At 43.7% G+C, this 17,186-nt stretch overlaps 1 protein-coding gene across 1 annotated transcript; it reads left to right on the forward strand.

The window, feature by feature from the left end:
- Positions 1-138: 138 nt before the first annotated feature.
- Positions 139-6,631, forward strand: NHLRC1 (NHL repeat containing E3 ubiquitin protein ligase 1). The gene is made up of 3 exons (XM_042049002.1): positions 139-329; positions 840-934; positions 2,840-6,631. The coding sequence occupies exons 1-3, from the start codon at positions 139-141 to the stop codon at positions 4,246-4,248; spliced, it is 1,695 nt and encodes a 564-aa protein (XP_041904936.1). The 3' UTR covers positions 4,249-6,631.
- The last annotated feature ends 10,555 nt before the right edge of the window (positions 6,632-17,186 follow it).

The following is a 17,186-nucleotide window of genomic DNA, read 5'->3' on the forward strand; positions in this document are numbered from 1 at the left end:
GCCTCGTCAGCTAGCAGCCATGGGAGTGTGTCAACTGCAGTTCAGACACTGTTTTCTGGGGCACTGGCCTTGCACCAGGCTGGGCAGAGAGAGGTGGGAAGCTGCTGCAAGTTGGTTCTCTCTTGTCCCTGTGAATACATGTCAAGTGAAGAGCTGGCAGTGAGTGGGCAAGGCAAGGCAGCAGCTGCCAAGAGGAAATTACCATCCAGCAAGAAAGGCTGGAGGGAAGTAGACTGGATGACAGTAAAGGGGAGAGTATGGGTAGAAAACGTCCTGGCAGTTGCTCACAAGTGTGCTGCTCCCTCATTTGAGAGTGCAGCTATTGTCAGGTGAACCAACAGTGCCTTACTTTGGGTAAGAGAGTTCCAAGAGTGCTGAGAGAGCTGCAGATGTTATTGCTAAGCCATTCTCCATCATCTCTGAAAGGCCATGGAGTATGGGACGGGTGCCTGAGGACTGGAGGAAAACCAATGTCACTCCAGTCTTCAAAAAAGTGCAAGAAGGAGGACCTAGGAAACTATAGACCAGTCAACATCACCTTTATCCTTGGAACAACCCCTCCTGGATGTCATCTCTAAGCAAGTGGAGGAAAAGAAGGTTATCAGAAGTAGCCAACATGGATTCACTAAGGGAAATGGGCTGGGTTAGTGGGCAGCGAGGTAGATTGAGAACTGGCTGAGGGGCAGAGCTCAGCGTTGTGATCAGTCTAGTTGGAGGCTGTAGCAAGCAGTGTTCCCAGGGGTCAGTACTGGGTCCAGTCTTGTTCACCTTATTAATCAGTGATCTGAATGAAGGGACAGAGTGTACCTGCAGTAAATTTGCTGATGATACAAAACTAGGGGAAGTGACACACCAAAGTGCTGTGCTGCCATGCTGCAAGACCTGGACAGGCACAGGAGCCAGGCAGAGAGGAACCTAGTGAAGTTCAATGAAGGCAAGTGCAGGGTCCTGAACCTGGGGAAGAAAAACCCAGGGCACCAGCACAGGCTGGGGGCTGACCTGCTGGAAGGCAGCTCTGCAGAGAAGGACCTGGGAGTCCTGGTGGTCGACAAGTTAGCCAGCAGTGTGCCCTTCTGGCCAAAAAGGTCAGTGGTATCCTTGGGTGCATTAGGAGGAGTGTGGTCAGCAGATCAAGGGAGGTGATCGTGCTCCTCTACGCAGCCCTGGTGAGGCTACCTCTGGAGTGCTGTGTCCAGTTCTGGACTCGTCAGTACAAGAGAGACCTCAACATGGAGTAGGTCCAGCAGAGGACTATAAAGATGGCTGGGGGACTGGAGCATCTTGCTTATGAGGAAAGGCTGAGAGAGCTAGGATTGTTTATCCTGGAGGGGAGGCAACTGAGCAGGGACTCATCAATGCTTACAAATATCTTTTAGGGGAGTGGACAAGAGGATGGGACCAGATTTTCAATGTTGCCCAGGGGCAGGACAAGGGGCCACAGGCATAAACTGAAACACAGAACGTTCTGTCTGAATAGGAGGAAAAACTCCTCTACTTTAAGAGTGACAGAGGACGGGAATTTCTCCCCTTTGCAGCTTATTTTGAAAGGAAAGATATGATTGAAATGTAGTGTATCATAATTTGTCGAGAATAGAAGGCGAGTAAAAGTCATAGGGCTTTTTAGAGTGCCATAGTCCTAGAGCTGTAAATGGGTCTCCTGGTTTTAGCACAGCAGTCTCCACACCCACAACCCATTGGAACACTCAGTATTGCCTGTAGATACTCGTGTTTCAAGGTTGGGTTGACAGAGAGAAGAAGGGATGTAGCCAGTGGGCCAGTACAAGCTGGGAGCTGCTGGTTTTGTTTGTTTTCACTCCTGGCCAGTACTGCAACTACCAGGTTAAAGCATCTCCTTCCTTTCAATACAGAAAGTTTTGTCTGGATGCAACATGAGAGCTGCTGAAGTTTATCTCAGACTTCCAGATACGTGATAGCTGCAAAAGGCCAGGCGCTTGGCATGAGGCTGCCGCGTGCTCTGTGGTGTCCTGCACAGGACTCCCAGGCATGCGACAGCCTGGCAAGAGCAATGCCACATACCAAACCAGCCATTTTAGGATGTGTAAGATGGCTCTTTGTGTGTACCCTGCAATTACTCTGAGAATACCCTGTAAATACACCTAGCAGAATGAGCACGTGCTGTTTACGCACCTTACAAGATGTGTGTACTTATCTGTCTGAGAAATGTGTCTACTAGAGATGAATGTAGATATTTTCTAAAGTTTGCCAGAATGGCAGGGAAAATCCAAAGAAATAAAGATGCTCAGAGGGATGGAGTGCATCCCCTATGAAGACAGGCTGAGAGTTGGGATAGTTCAGCCTGGAGAAGGCTCTGGGGAGATCTTAGACCAGCCTTCAGTATCTGAAGGGCCTGCAGGAGAACTGGAGAGACTTTTTACAAGGGCATGTAGTGGCAGGACAAAGTGAAAACTGGCAGAGGGTAGGTTTAGGTGATATATTAAGAAGAAATTCCTTGGTGCAAGGGTGATGAGAGTAGAACAGGTTGCCCAGAGTAGCTGTGGATGCCCTGTCCCTGGAAGTGTTCAAGGCCAGGTTGGATGGGGCTTTGAGCAACCTGCTCTATCCTGATCATCCCTACCCATGGGAGGGGGATTGGAACTACATAACCTTCAAGGTCCCTTCCAACCGAAACCATCCAGTGGTCCCACGATTCTGTGAAACTGTGGCTTAATTCCTTACTCTGGTAGGGGCATAAATACAGCCAGTAGTGTTATGGTAATTTGGTAACGGGATGTCTGTAAGAATCTGGCGGATATATTAATATTCCGGCGGGTATTTGAACGTCCTTGTGGATATTTGAACACTGCGGTGGTTATTTGAGTGTTCTGGTGGCGATATGAACACTGGTGGATCTGCGAGTGCTGTGGCGGGTACAGGGACGCTCCGCGGTCCCAGCGGGAAGGGCGGCCCGGGCCGCAGGGCCCCAGCGCCGTCCCGGCGGCAGCGCTGCTCCGCCCCCGCTGGCCCGCAGGGGGCGCGCGGCCGCCTCAGCCGCGCTCAGCGCCCGCCCCGCTGGGCCCGGGGGATCGGGGCCGGCGCGGGGGCTCCGATCGCTCTCCTCAGGCGGGCATGGCGGCGGAGGACGAGGCGGAGCTGAGCCTGCTGGAGTGCCGGGTGTGCTTCGAGCCGTACGGCCCCGACGGGCAGCGGCGGCCGCTCAACCTGCCCTGTGGGCACGTCCTCTGCCGGGGCTGCGTGGGGGCCCTGGCCGGCGCCGAGCGCCGGAGGCTGGAGTGTCCCTTCTGCCGGCGGCTCTGCGGCCCCGCCGAGACCAGCGACTGCCGGCCTCTGCTGCAGCTGCTGGAGCTTCTGGGCCCCGGCGGCGGCGGCCTCGCCTCGGCCCTGGGCAGGAGCGGCGGAGGGGCGGCGGCGCCGGCTCCCGCGGGGCTCGGTCTGCGGCTGTGCCTGGGGGGCTGGGGGTCGCTGGTGAACCCCACTGGGGTGGCGGCCTGCCCCGGGTCGGGCCGCCTGGCAGTGGCACACGACGGCAAGAAAAGGATCCACGTCTTCGGGCCGAGCGGGTTCTGCCTGCGGCGTTTCGGGGAGCGGGGGGACGCGGGCAACGACATCAAGTATCCCCTCGATGTGACGGTCACGTCGGACGGACACGTGGTGGTCACCGACGGCGGGGACTGCTCCGTGAAGGCCTTCGATTTTGAGGGAAGGGGAGTCCTGGCTGTCCGGGAAGGCTTCTCTTTGCCCTGGGGCTTAGATGCCACCCCCAAGAGCGAAGTAATCCTGACCGACTCGGAGGCAGGCGCGCTCTACCGCTTGACGGCCGACTTCCAAAGGGGGGAATTAAAGAAGTGTCAGTTGATCCGGTCCCGGCTTGTCAGCCCCAGAGCGGTTGCAGTCTGCCAGACCTCGGGTGCTGTCGTGGTAATAGAGCACCTAAAAACTCGAGGGCCGAGCAAGGACAGCACCCGCGTGAAGATATTCAGTGCCGAGATGGATCTCATCGGCCAGATGGACAGCTTCGGTCTGAACCTCGTTTTCCCCTCCAGAATATATGCTACTGCTGTGGCCTTCGACAAAGAAGGTCGTGTTCTAGTAACGGATGTCTGTAGCCTGGCTGTCATATGCTTAGGGAAACCTGAGGAATTTCCCATCTTTAATCCTCTAATTAGCCATGGACTTTCTTATCCTGTCGGACTGACTTACATGGCAAATGATTCCCTTGTTGTTTTAGACAGCGGTGATCATTCAGTAAAAGTATATAGCTCTACCTGAATGGGGTTAGATGCTTACTGCAAGCTGCTTTTGGCCATAAAGCATGCAGAGTTCTGGTGTTTGTAGGCGTGAAGGGAGGAGGCAGATTTTGGGCTTTGAGTGAAATTACTCTCTGAGCAGCACGCCGTGCTTCCTGCAAAACTTGCATCGCATCTCTTGCCTACCTGTTGGAGAGGACCTGGCTGTTGCTGCCTGTAGCCAACAATGAATCAACCAAACAAATCATTTGGCATTTAAAAACTATTCCATGTCTTGATAACCAAATGTTTTTTGTTCTTTTTGACGAGTAATCAAAGACCAGCACCTGTGAAAGTAATGTGTCATTTATTTATGTGGCCCAGCACATAGTTTTCACTATTCTTAAGTATAGATACACTCCTGACAGAACTGTTTCCAGGAATTGTGCACAAGGAAAGAGATTGCCTTGACAGAATGATAGGAGAATTGGAAGCCTCCACTCAAGGTTGCCTAAATCCAGCTAAAATCGTTGTGATGGAGGAGCTACCACTGATGAGTGAGTTATGAGAAGTGAATTCGTGTTCAAAGCCTGTTTTTTCCGTACCAGGAAAATGTACTTCGGGGAGCACTCTTGGCTAGTTTATTCCTACCTTTATTAAGGTTGTACTGGAGCACTTTGTCTTCCTCTAAAATGCTCAAGTCTGTGTCTTTACCCAGAGTTAATCTGGTGTGTGGTTACACAGAGTGGGCTGCTTTCCCTAAAAGCCCCTTGAAATATTCTATTCACGTTTAGACCACAAATACTCCTGCATGTGTAAGTTTGAGTTGGCTGTGCTGCTAATGCTACAGGTAGGATGTTTTCAGCACTGCCTGCCCCTGTTTTGTCATTAATATGGTGCTTTTACACCTCAAACTCCAGGATTCAACTGCAAATTGAAATGTTAGTGAGAAATAATAGAGAAAGGGGGACGTAAGCATCATTTTTTTTCCTAGCTTCCAAATGAGGTTTTGTTGATTGTGAACACACAGGAGATTTAGATCAGTTTATATTCTCTTGTTTTACTCACAGTAATATTATATTCTCACTTATATTCTCACAGTTTTACTGTGGACGCAAGTCCTGTTGCCTTATTGCACAGTGGAAATTATGGTATATATGAGATATTTTGAGAAGGATTTAATACCCCCACTAGAAGTCACTGCTGCATTTTTAGTCATTTACCTGCTGCTAAAATGATTACTTAGATGGTTCAGCATTAAAATGAAGTTAGATATAAATGTAAATGCTATCTGAGGTAGAGACGAGTAGATTAAAATGGCAGAAAACTTTTTGGGTAATTTCTTTGTTTTAGTAATTGAAATCATTAATATTAACTAAGGTAATTTGAAATTCACAGGCAATCTGTCAGTAAATTTTTTATCTGGCTTTTGGTCTGACTTCAGGGCATTTAATAACTGCATGTGTTACAGCACCAGTGATTTACCAAATACTTGCATTAAATTGGAGCAGTTCAGCCCTCTAATTCAGCCAATGTGTTAATCTGTCTCATGTCAACATTTATATAAACAAAACAAATCTATTAATTGCAGCTATTTGTAAAGGTTAATTGAACAGTGACCTGTCAATAAAGTGTGATTTGCTTATTCCTATATTTTAATAATTTAGTGACAATTTCTCACAACTTCTCATCACGTGTTTCCTTGTTGCAACACCATTTCTGTATTGCAGTTGCCCTGTAGATGTTTTCTTCTTCTGTTTGGTGATATCCTGCAGAAGTTGTTGTAGGGCCATTTGTTGCTGTTGAAAATTATATGGATCTGCACAGTTGGTATTTTTCAGCCTTCTCCACTGCCAGGTCAAAGGCAGTGAGTGCCTTTGGAAGAACCAGAAATCCTTCTTGGCTGTTCTGCAGTAGGAGGCGTATGGCCCTGAGCAGGAGCCTAGTTGGGAGGTCAGGAAGGAAATTTACTCAGAGAAGCAGACCCCTGGATTATATATTTCTTTCGAGATGCCAAGGAGATACCTGACTTTGATAGAACCAATTAGATAACACTTCCTTTGGGGGACTGCTGTGTGTTAAAAATGCATGCAATGCCATCAGTGCTGTATTCATACATAATTAATACTTTGTCACAGTAGCACTTCCTCAGAACCATGGGCTGTGAGCTTTCATCTCCTCAAACCTTTGTGTGCACTAGGAGCTGGTTTTTGCTACTGGACTCATGGATTTCCTAAGACCTACGGCCATGTAGGCAACTTTCCAGCAGTTGAAATGCTGATTTTTAAACATTTTACTCACACTGTTTTAAAATCTACAAAAACTCCCATTGCTGTCCATTCTGCTCCTGTCTCCTTGGGTAACTAGAAATCACTTGATTTTTGGGTTTGTAAGCAAAATAAACTTTGGGACTTTATTCTACCTAATAGAATTTTTTTTTTTTTCTGTGTGCCATCTCCTGCAGTTTCTGCTTTACCTAGCTACTGAAAGAAGATGCAGACTTTTTCTGTGAAGAATGCAACTGTTTTCCTTTTACTCTGCAGCTTGGTGCTTAGTGTTGTACAACACTGCATCAAAGGAACCATTACATTTTGCCTTAATTCATTTGATGCAGGTGCCTAAATTGAGAAGCCATAATGAACTGTATAAAACCAAGTATTAAAAATTCTGAGTTCTTCGGTGTGTAAGGGAGTATGCAGCAGTAAAGCTGAAATCTTTCTTTTGACACAAAATCTTGTGTTCTGAGAGAGGGATGGCAAATATTGAAGGGCCCATACTTGAACTGATAACCTTAGGTTTGGAGTCTGACTGGTTGTGCTTGGAATGGGGATAGCTAGATGTACGCTTACCTTTGGAAAAGAGTGGTGGCCATTCCATTTAGAAAGCAACATAAGACTGTGTCTAGCTGCTTCAGTGATAATTACTTTTGCATTTATTTTAATTGCATTTAATTATTTATTATTTTAAAATTCACCACCTTTGCATAATTCTTTATACCTTGTGCTCTAGCCATTGGATTAAAACCAAATACATATAATGGATAGTATTCCTTTAGTGTCATGTCTTCAGCCCCTAGTAGAGATTGCTATGTCTGTTGTGCACACACACACACACACTGCAATTCCTATTTGGTTTATTTTTGAGCACTGGTCTCAGGTTGCATATAAATACATCAGGTTATGTTTACAGTGTTACAGAATTAAAGGAGTCAGAGGAGTTTCAGAAATGCATATTGAGATGATGTTCTGTAACATACATAATTTTTGTTTTGCTTGTGAAGAAAATAACCTTAAATAAAGAATATAACCTTTTTTTCAGATTGATGAATAAGGGAGAAAGGGTGAAAACATGTAAAATTTGCTTCATGTTGGCCGTTGTCCATTTGAGCACCTGTCCATTCCCTCCAGTCACATTGCTGTGCACATCAGTTTGATCTTTATATTTTCCCAAAGCATGGATGTAACATCACCATAGCATTTTTTAACATGGACTGATTTCAGGGGAAGAGGGGATGTCCTGTAATGTCCAGCCCCCAAACAACTAAGAATTTTATAGAGCAGGTCCTTCAAGATGATGGCCTTGAATATAGGAGACCTTTCAATTCTGGAGGGGTTGATGGAGGTCAAAAAGCAGCTTTCTTCCCTGGGACCATGGGTCACAGTGCTGTTGCACAGGAGGAATTAGTTTTCTTTTCTTTCTCTTCAATGTCTGGGGTTTTTCTCCCTGATTCTTCTGAGAGGCTCGTTTTACAGTTTACATGTCACCTGTGAGTCACAGCGTGCCTCCACAGGAGTAAAGCAAAAATACACATTTTTCAAGTGAGTTCTAAACCTCGCTCTTCATTCAGGCATCTCAGGAAAACTGACAGATCGTTCGGAGAACAGCAAGTGCCGATTTGATACTGTTACATAAACATCCAGGCTTTCCCTAAAGTGCCTCCTTCGTGTAACATGTCTGACTCTCCTGGGCAGCTTCAAAGCTCTCTAATACTGGAGAGGTTCTCAGGGAGCAGAAGATGCACTGCACTTATACCTTTTCCTCACTACTGTTTTCCAAGAGATTTACAGATATTCCTGAATTTGGCATTCCAGCCTCTCTGTGAGGCAAACACAGTACAAATGTCTTGGCCCTGCAGCTGCAGACGAGAGCTGAGAATCAAGGGAAGCCTTTGGCAGACTTCAGGCTAGATCTGAGAGTTCCCATTACAAGGTTACCTTAATAAAGCAGCGAGAGTCTGTGTTTAATCACCTCTTGTCTGGGAGGTGCCTTCCTGAGGAAGTTCGGAAGAAGTTTTGACACTATACTGATGATCTTGTTACTAATTCCTTTGGTGTTTCCTACAAATCATGGAAATTAATACTTTTCCAAACCGCAGTGTATTCCTAGATAATTGCTTCCAGTGTGCTCCACAAAAGTGCGTGGTTTCAGTTTTGAAATGCTCAAATTTCACATTGAGGATAGAAAGGAGGAGACGAGATCAACTCTGAAAAGGAGAAAAAAATTAATGAAAGGTGTCTGTGGCTTAAGCAGAGGGTGAAATCCACCAAGTCAGAGCACAGAGCACACCCATCATTCCAGTAAAGGGAATGCATTCTTAAGAGGTGAAGCATTTCAGCCTGGAAAATGGACAAGATGATAAGGGCTGAAATTAGTATTTAAATTTAAATTAGTATTTACCTCTGGCAGAGGAATAACCTGCATTAGAACAGATTTTCCAGCTACAATTAGACACTTTTCAGATGGCTACCCTGAGGAGAGCTATCTGTTACTTTTAGCATTTATTATCTCTTAGTTTGTAGCAAAATTCTGTGGGGAAATAAAGATTTGGAGCAAACTAGTCATTTTAGATAAGTATGCTCCAAGTAATTTAATAAATACATACGTAGCATTTTTCTAAATATCCCTCTTAATGTAGGCAATTTTTATTCTTTGTTTGCAGGTGAGCATTATTATATAGGCAGAGAGTTGAGGTGAGAGAACAAATCCTGCTTTCATGGAATACATTGTTTTTTAAATCAGGAAACTATTGCTTGTCACAAGATTCCATAAAAATTTTAAATACTTTAAATATGGTTATGTGCCTTGTAATGAATAAAAGGTAGGCAATTTTAAGCAAGACATAGCATTAAAGATATAAAATTATTGCTGGGAAAAAGAAAGAATTAACTTTGAGAAAACTCTGAAGATACTAAGAAAACCAACCAACCAAAAAAACCCGATAAAATTATCAAAGCTTGCTAGTACAAAAAAAAAGATCTTGAAAGAACTGTACACCTAACATAATCACAGGAGGTAACTCTTACTGGGGATTTTTCCAAATATAAATAGATGAAAGGTAAAACCCATTTGATGCTCACCTAGCATGATTTCACGAATAATATGGCTATGGAATTTAACCAGTATTAACCAGTATTTAGTAATTGCTGATCTGTACTAAAAGTAAGAAACAAAGAACAATTGTATCTTCTACTATGACAGACTAAGCCACTACCATGAGAAGAAATATAATGTCATTAAAATATGCTTTATAAGAAATCTATCAAAAAGAGTCAGATTAAGTATTAAAATATATATAATCACTTTAATATGAAAAGGATGTGCCTGGCTCCCTTATCTGTCATTGTCCTTAATTAGGTAGGAAATAGGGCTCTTGAGTGAGTTCTCTGCCAACTTCCCCTCAACTTGCAGCATGATATTATGGAGCCAGAAGTATTTAAAATACATGTATTAGTCTTTTTCTGTTCCTAATATTACTTGAACTGACTTGTTTGAGTTGAGGCTTGCTCTGTCATGAATAGTTTATCTGTGCAGTCATGAGTACTGCAAATGGAATTGTCCACATAAATAAATGCTGCAGGACTGGGCTTGAAGTCAGGGAGATTCAGCCTAGAGCAGAGGTTTGCCCTGGAGAAGTCTTTGCAGCAGACTTTACGATGACAATTTCTGGGAATGCTACTTTGGGGTTTTATGTGCTGAAAATCCTGTGCCTGTTTAGAATATATTATAAGCAATTACGACTTTCAACATCAGAAATCTTTTGTGAAAGAAAGTCACTGTGATAGTTTAGCTTTTTTTATTTATCCTTTCATAATGTACTGAAGAACCCTTGCTTGGTTCCCGACAGTCCTTTAGACTGAGTGGATCTGATCCCTTTTGGCATGTGCAGTTGCTCAGTAACCAGCGAGCTGGGGCAAGACCCACTCTGGACCAGCTTCAGTGGAGACCTTATACCTGAACATGTCTTGCAGATCCTACAGAGGAGGCTTTTAGTCTTAGCCAGCAGGTTAGAAAAGTTACGGTGTTTGCAGTAGAGATGACACTGTAGGTTCTTGTCCCAAGAAGACTGTGTGAAAGGAGTTCTAAGGCTGCAGGGTAGTTAGCCACTGTTAGTTTAATTTCGCAAGAAGGATGGGTACCTTTTAAAGACCAATTGAAAAGTGCATCGTTTCTTCCCTAGTATGGCAAAGTGGAATTGAAGTTACCCCAGGCCCAGCATTGGAGCTTTTTGTAATTTATTTTGTGATATTCATAAAGCTGTTCAGTACTTGGCTGGTGTTATCATTAAAATGCAGCTGATACTATATTTCACATATTTCCACTGTGTCAGTGTTACTGAAATTAAAAAAAACCCGAACGAAACATCTTAAAAAGTGTACCTTGAAGGCAGAAGTAAATCTTGTCTTTCGTGTATTTCTTTCACTGGAGAAATCAAAGCCACGCAAGAATTATTACCAGACATCTCTATCAAGCAATGGACTTTCACCCTTTTGCTTGACTTGACTTAAACCTCAAGTCAGTGTTCTTGATGATAAGGCTAAATTTTTGATTTCTGAATTTCAGTCACATTGTTCCTATTTGTGACTTTTGCACAACCCTTACCCATTCTTCCCAGTTGGTTTAGTCTGTTTCAGAACTGTATTTCTCATTAGCTGTTGTTCAGTCAAACTGTGGTGTATATGTGTGTCCTCACCACTTTGATTTCAGAAGAAAGGTTAATTCCATCAGAGGTTCTGTCCATGTTTTGGTTTTGCTGTGTTTCTTTTCTAAAACAGCCTTTCATCTTTGCTGTCAGATTAAAGAGAGGAAACTTCAGATCACAATATGAATGGTGGGAAAGGACTTAAGTCATTCAGGGAATGCCTTTGGGAGACAGGCAACACAAGCTTTATTGCAGGAGAGAAGAGGGTGAAGAACTGTACAATTTAAACTGTATGTGGACTAACAGTTTCAGGAATCCTTCTACCCCAGCTCCTCCTGTGCAGCTCCATTTGTACTAGTGACTGTGGGAAAAATTAAATCAGAAGTCACTAACTTACAAGTCACTGGTTTGTTGGGGTTTTTTCAGTTCTCTGTGATAGCACCAGGCTGGTCCCAGTGACCAGGACCCTGTATAGGATTTCATGTATGACTGCTATAACTGGTCTGAGTTTTCATATCAAATGCTGGTGTAGACAAACTACGAGAAGCTTGGAAGCTTCCTTAGGCTATCTGCTCCTCAATTTATTTTTTTTTTTAACCTGCAAAGAGCAAGCCTTTTTCCATGTGTTAAAGAGGACAAAACTTGAAGTGAAATGACAACAAAGGATACCCAGTGGTTGTACTCTTTGACAGTCTTTAATAGAAAAATGAGAGTATGATCTGTTGTTGATAATTTTGGTAGTGGTGGGTTATGAGATTATTATATTGGGTATGTTTTCTTCAGACTGGAGAGAACTGGGAGGAGAAGTGATCTGGTGTTTTGTTTTCTAAATAGAAGATCATGAGTCTTATTATGCACCTTAATTAGCACCTTCAGCACTTGTTTCTACCTTCTACAGGAACTGATGAAACCTGCTCAATTTAATGTGAAATCTTCCTAATGACTTCAATAGACAGCAGACAGATCCAAGATCTGTGCTGAACTGACTTCCATCTGTTTCAACAAACACAATTCCACCTCCTCTCTCAAGGCTTTGCCTCACTCAGCTTCCTTACTTGCTGACGTGCCAGTGTGTACTATTCTCCTTTCTAATCTCTTTCAATCAAGAGCTTCTTTCCTTCTCCACACTTTGGAAAGATAGCACATTTGGCTACAGTGCTTATTTGCAGGCATCGCTAAAAAGTAATTGCGCAAGGAGAAATTTTGGCTTGGCCAGCATGGTTAATAGCTCAGCTTACTCAGTAAGCAAGCTTGGTGCATGTACTCCTCCCTCCCCACCCTCTTCTTCCTCCCAGGGGCAGGGCCCCAGTTCCAAGTCTCTCCCATGGTAGCCAGCAAAGTTCAGCTTCTCTCTCAAAGCAGAGAGTAAACCAACAACGGGACTGTGACTAAGTGCAGAAGGGTTAACAGGAATGCTGCTCTTTTGTTCCAAGAGGCTGCTGCCACTAATCGGGGTGTTTATATTTACAGCTTTCCCACTCATCCCTACTGAGCATAAAGCTCACTTCTGAAGACAGAGTCTGAGCACTGCTGTGTGTTTGACAGACTGCATGTAGTATCTGTTTGCTAACTGAAGACACTTAGAGGCTGCAGACTCACTTTTCCTACCTGTGGAAAGGCACACACCTGCACTTAGCAAATGCATAATAATTAGTGATGCTCTGGACAATGTTTGTGAGCCAACTCCCTGCTCACAAGTGCCCTTAATCTCAGTTTGGGACTTGCAGTCACAAGAGAACTGCATGGATGTGCTGGAGTGATGCTTGCATACCAGACATTCCTAATCATAAAGATGAAGAGGGGCGAGAGCTTTCTGAGTAGGGGGAATAATGGCAGGGTTGTCCTTTCCTTCAGTTCACTGAGGCCTGCCTACTGATTTAAATTGTAAATAACTTTACAAACCAGCTGTGGCAGTTAATTTTTTCTCAGGCAAAGCATTTGATTTCTAGTAATAGATAGTAGAAAATTGAAAGAAAAAAAGGGAAAATCTCTATTAATTTAACATCGATCCCTTTTCATAACTTAATAGTTATGTTAACCACAGATAGGTGATGTCAGTTCCTTTGGGACCTTGTGATCTTACTTTTTAACAGTACAAAACTGTTTCCTTTCCCTTCCCTTTCCACTACCATAACCTATTATCATCACCATGATGTTTAAAGGTTGTATGGTGGCACATATCTGATAGGGTCAGCAGGAAATGTTCCCTGCTATACATCACCTAACCCAATCAAGCTCACCCTTAAAATTAGCTTAATTTAGTTCTCTGGTCTTCTGTGTAAGAAGCCATTCATTCCTCTGGGGGTAGAAGTCAATTCATTTCCAGCCTGAGACAGAAACACAGAAGGATTGAGGTTGGCAGGCACCTTTGGAGCCCATCTGGTACAACTCCCCTTTCCAAACAGGGCCACCTGGTTGTACAGGACCATGTCCAGATGGCTTTTGAGTATTTCTAAGGATTAAGTTTCTACAACCTCTGTGGACAACCTGTGCCAGTAGTCAGACACCTTCACAGTGAAAAAGTGTTTCCTGGTGTCCAGAGGGTACCTCCTGTGTTTCAGTGTGTGCTTATTGCCTCCTGGCCTGTCACTGGGCACCACTGAAGAGGGCCTGGCTCCCTCTTCTTTGCACCCCCCCTTCAGATGAATCGATATGATGATAAGATTCCTCCCCTTGAGTCTTCTCTCCTCCATGCCAAATAGCCCCAGTCATCTCAGCCTTTCTTAGGAGATTCTCCACGCCCATCCTTGTGGCGCTTCACTAGACTGTCTCCATTATGTCCATGTCCCTCTTGTACTGGGGAGCCCCAAATTGGACACAGCATTCCAGGTGTGGCCTCACGAGGGCTGGGGTAGGATCACCTCCCTTGACCTGCTGGCAGTGCTCGTCCTAGTGCAGCCCAGCATTAAAAGGCTATATAAAAGAGAGTTTACACCCATTTGTTCTTGTCCTAGTGTTTTTCCTGGAACTTCAGTAGCACCGTGCTTTTGACTGGCCTGAAAGGAAGCATAAACAGCCATATCCCTTCTCAGTCTTCATTTTGCTAGACTAAACAAATGGAACATTTTTAGTCTGCTCTTCTTTGATAATGTTCACCATTCCACAGTTCTCCCAGTAACCCTTTAATGGGTCTGTTCTGTTTTGAACTCCTCCTCCTAAATGCTATACTGAGTTTTTCACGTGGAATCTCAGCCATGCTTTTTATGATGTCATCTGTACCTCTTCTTTCACTGTAGGAAATAACTGAAGTGATAACTGAACTACATAGGTTTTCATTCAGGTATTACTTGGTTGAGTCCAGGATGAAGACCCACAGCTCTCCCTGGTAGAAACAAATTTAGGAAGCTATTTGATTTGGGGGTGGAGTGTTTCCTGAAGTGAAAAATGGATGGCATACAGATAAATAACATCAATAGCAACAAAAATATAAATAAATCCACCATTTCTTTCCTGGACAACTAAGGAATGTGAGCTACATAAAACACGACTAGCTGTCACAGGAAGACACAACTGTTGCTCATATCTCAAGTACAATTGCAGGGATGTTAAATTCCCTGCCATAAACCAAATCCCTCCGAAGATGTCAGTAAGGTTCAGTAAAAGCTTTAGTTACACCTTTGGAGTGTAGGGAAATGTATCTGAGCAATATAAAGAAATTTTCTTTTTCCCATCAGTTTCCTTGCTACCTTTCCCCATTTTTTTACTTCCTATCAGTTTCGTTGCTACAGTTGCATTACTCTGCTTCTAAGCTCACTTACTTCTATTACTAGGGCTTCTCATCTCTAGGTAGTAATGACCATTAAAGTTCCCACAGTAATTTGAAACGATTTCCCTGGTCTAAGTGATAGGAGATGGGGAACAGGCCCCCCTTCTTCAGTGAGTGGAGCAAAGAGATTATCCTCAGCAGAATGGTCATGGAGTTAAATGTAGCTAAAATTGGGCAGCTCCTCTTAGAAGTGGGTTAGTATCCTTTACTGCGCTGATCTTGGGATGAAGTTTATAAAAGCCTGTTGCAATATTGTGTCAGAGGCAGGGAGAAAACACCAGATCTGATCAGTGAAATTGCATGCAATATTTTTCCCCCCACAGCAAGGAATGTTTCAGCTTGATGGAGATGTGACTGCGCCTGTCCTGGGGACATTCATTTGTTGTAATTGTTCACCTAGGATCCCAGTGTGAGATCTACTGTCGAGCAGCCAGGGTGGGCATGGAGGCAGAGTTAGGGTCTAGCAGAGGTCATCACCCCAGCCAGGTAAAGCCAAACAGGTAATTCAAACCATTTGTAAATTAGCCCGTAAGAACAGATTTAGTCTGTTCATCACTGACAGCCAACTCTGTACAGAGCTGAGGTAGGTTTAAACTGCAGGGCCTGTTCAAAGCTATATACCTTGTGGAGCTTTGAGCAGCACCTGTCAGGCAGGATAATGTTTAGGTGCATATATTCTGCATTTGTTCTTAATGCTGGCAATTCAAACTGCTTAATTTTTTTCTGAGTGTCAGAAGAGCATTTGTCACTGCAGCCCCTTTCTGGGCCCAGAGTGTTGCCATAAATATGCTGGACATAGAGAACAATTTTCATGCCTCCTGCACAGCTTTGGAGAAAGTCAAAACAGATCTTTGATAAGACAGAGGTGGCAACCATCCAGCCTGACTAAAGTCCAGCATGAATTTGGAGCAAGAAGGAAGTGGAAAAGCAGCCTGAAAAGTGCCCTCAGACAGGTCACTGGCTAAAATCCTGCCCTCACACTCTTTTGTAAATTCTGTGCATCTGTCCAGCAGGGTTACTTGCAAAACCTAGTGATGTGACAGAAATTTGGTTCCTGGTTTACAATTATGGGCAGACATTTGCTTCCCCAGGTGCTTTCTAAATGCATCTTATTAAATGAAAAATTCAAGTTTGTCTGCATAACAGGACACTCATTTGTGTCCTGTCACAAATATAGTCGTATTTTATCCCACCCCTCCAATATGAAATATTTCTCCCTTCCATAATGACCATGCCTCCTTCCTATGTGCTAAATGCTATTTTTAAAAAATGCACTAATTATAATCCATTCTTCTTTTTCACCAACATGAAAAGTGAATGATTTATCAATTATTTGATTAGAGCTATGGTTTCTTCCTGTTTTTTTCCTAACTTAAGTGCAATATATTAGATTATTAACCTTAAAAATATCTGTTGGTTTTATTATACAGTGTTTGTTCATTTTACCTCTTTCTGACTGGATGACGCTGGAATGTGTTTGGGTTCAAAATAGAGTTTGTTTTCTCTGTTAATTCAATTTTTTAAAAATACTCAGTAAAATTTTGGAAACACAAATAAAACTTTTATTTTGGTCAGTCTTATAAAATACACTCCTTGGGTTAAATTTTGTAGTAAAACCTTCATTGTAAGCATCTCTTGGATTTCAGGTGCTATAAAATTAAACACTTTGTCTTTATCACTTTCAACAGCAAAAGAATAGAACTACTTTCCCATGCTCTCACCGCTGCCAGCTCCTCCTCCTCTCTGGCTCCTGTGACACAAGATGAAGTCAGATGTGCCAGTGACAGCATGCATCAGTCAGGCACAGTAAGGTATGTGCTGGGGATGCTGCTGACAAGATGGATATTCTTGGCAGGCTCCATGACATTTCTCTTTGCCCTTTGCTGAGAAGGGAGGTCACTGGAACACCAAAAGGGCTTCAGGCATCAACCTGGATTCACACCATCGCTCCCCCATTTCCATGCCATGAAGCAGAGCAATTGATCCTCCTGCTCAGAATATATGGGAAGACATAGGCATGCCTTCACATCAAATCCCATTACCTGTGTTATGCCTTGGGAAGATGAGGAGCATTTGGAACTTCCCACCAGACCAAAGGAAGCAGCAATGTTTTCTTTATGCTCTTTGCTGAACTGTCGATCAATGGGCAAATGTACAGAAATGCTCTAAGGCAAGAAAGAAGAATGAAAGAGATGGAAAACAAGAAACAGACAAAGATTCAAGCCTGGCCATAGTAAAACTCCAAAATTCCTGTTGACTGCGGTAGTACAGAGCCAGAATAAAATAGGGGGTGGAG

Source organism: Corvus kubaryi, unplaced genomic scaffold (genome assembly GCF_017639235.1).
Source record: "Corvus kubaryi isolate FWS band 111438036 unplaced genomic scaffold, C.kubaryi_AGA036_p1.0 69, whole genome shotgun sequence".
Classification (NCBI taxonomy): domain Eukaryota; kingdom Metazoa; phylum Chordata; class Aves; order Passeriformes; family Corvidae; genus Corvus; species Corvus kubaryi.

What these genes read in the sequence shown, in the direction of transcription:
- NHLRC1 (XM_042049002.1), top strand. Translation starts at nt 139, where the DNA reads ATGTCAAGTGAAGAGCTGGCAGTGAGTGGGCAAGGCAAGGCAGCAGCT. An exon ending in GAGAGTGCAGCTATTGTCAG is followed by an intron (nt 330 to 839) that starts GTGAACCAACAG and finishes ATACAAAACTAG; the next exon opens with GGGAAGTGACACACCAAAGT. An exon ending in CCTAGTGAAGTTCAATGAAG is followed by an intron (nt 935 to 2,839) that starts GCAAGTGCAGGG and finishes TGGTTATTTGAG; the next exon opens with TGTTCTGGTGGCGATATGAA.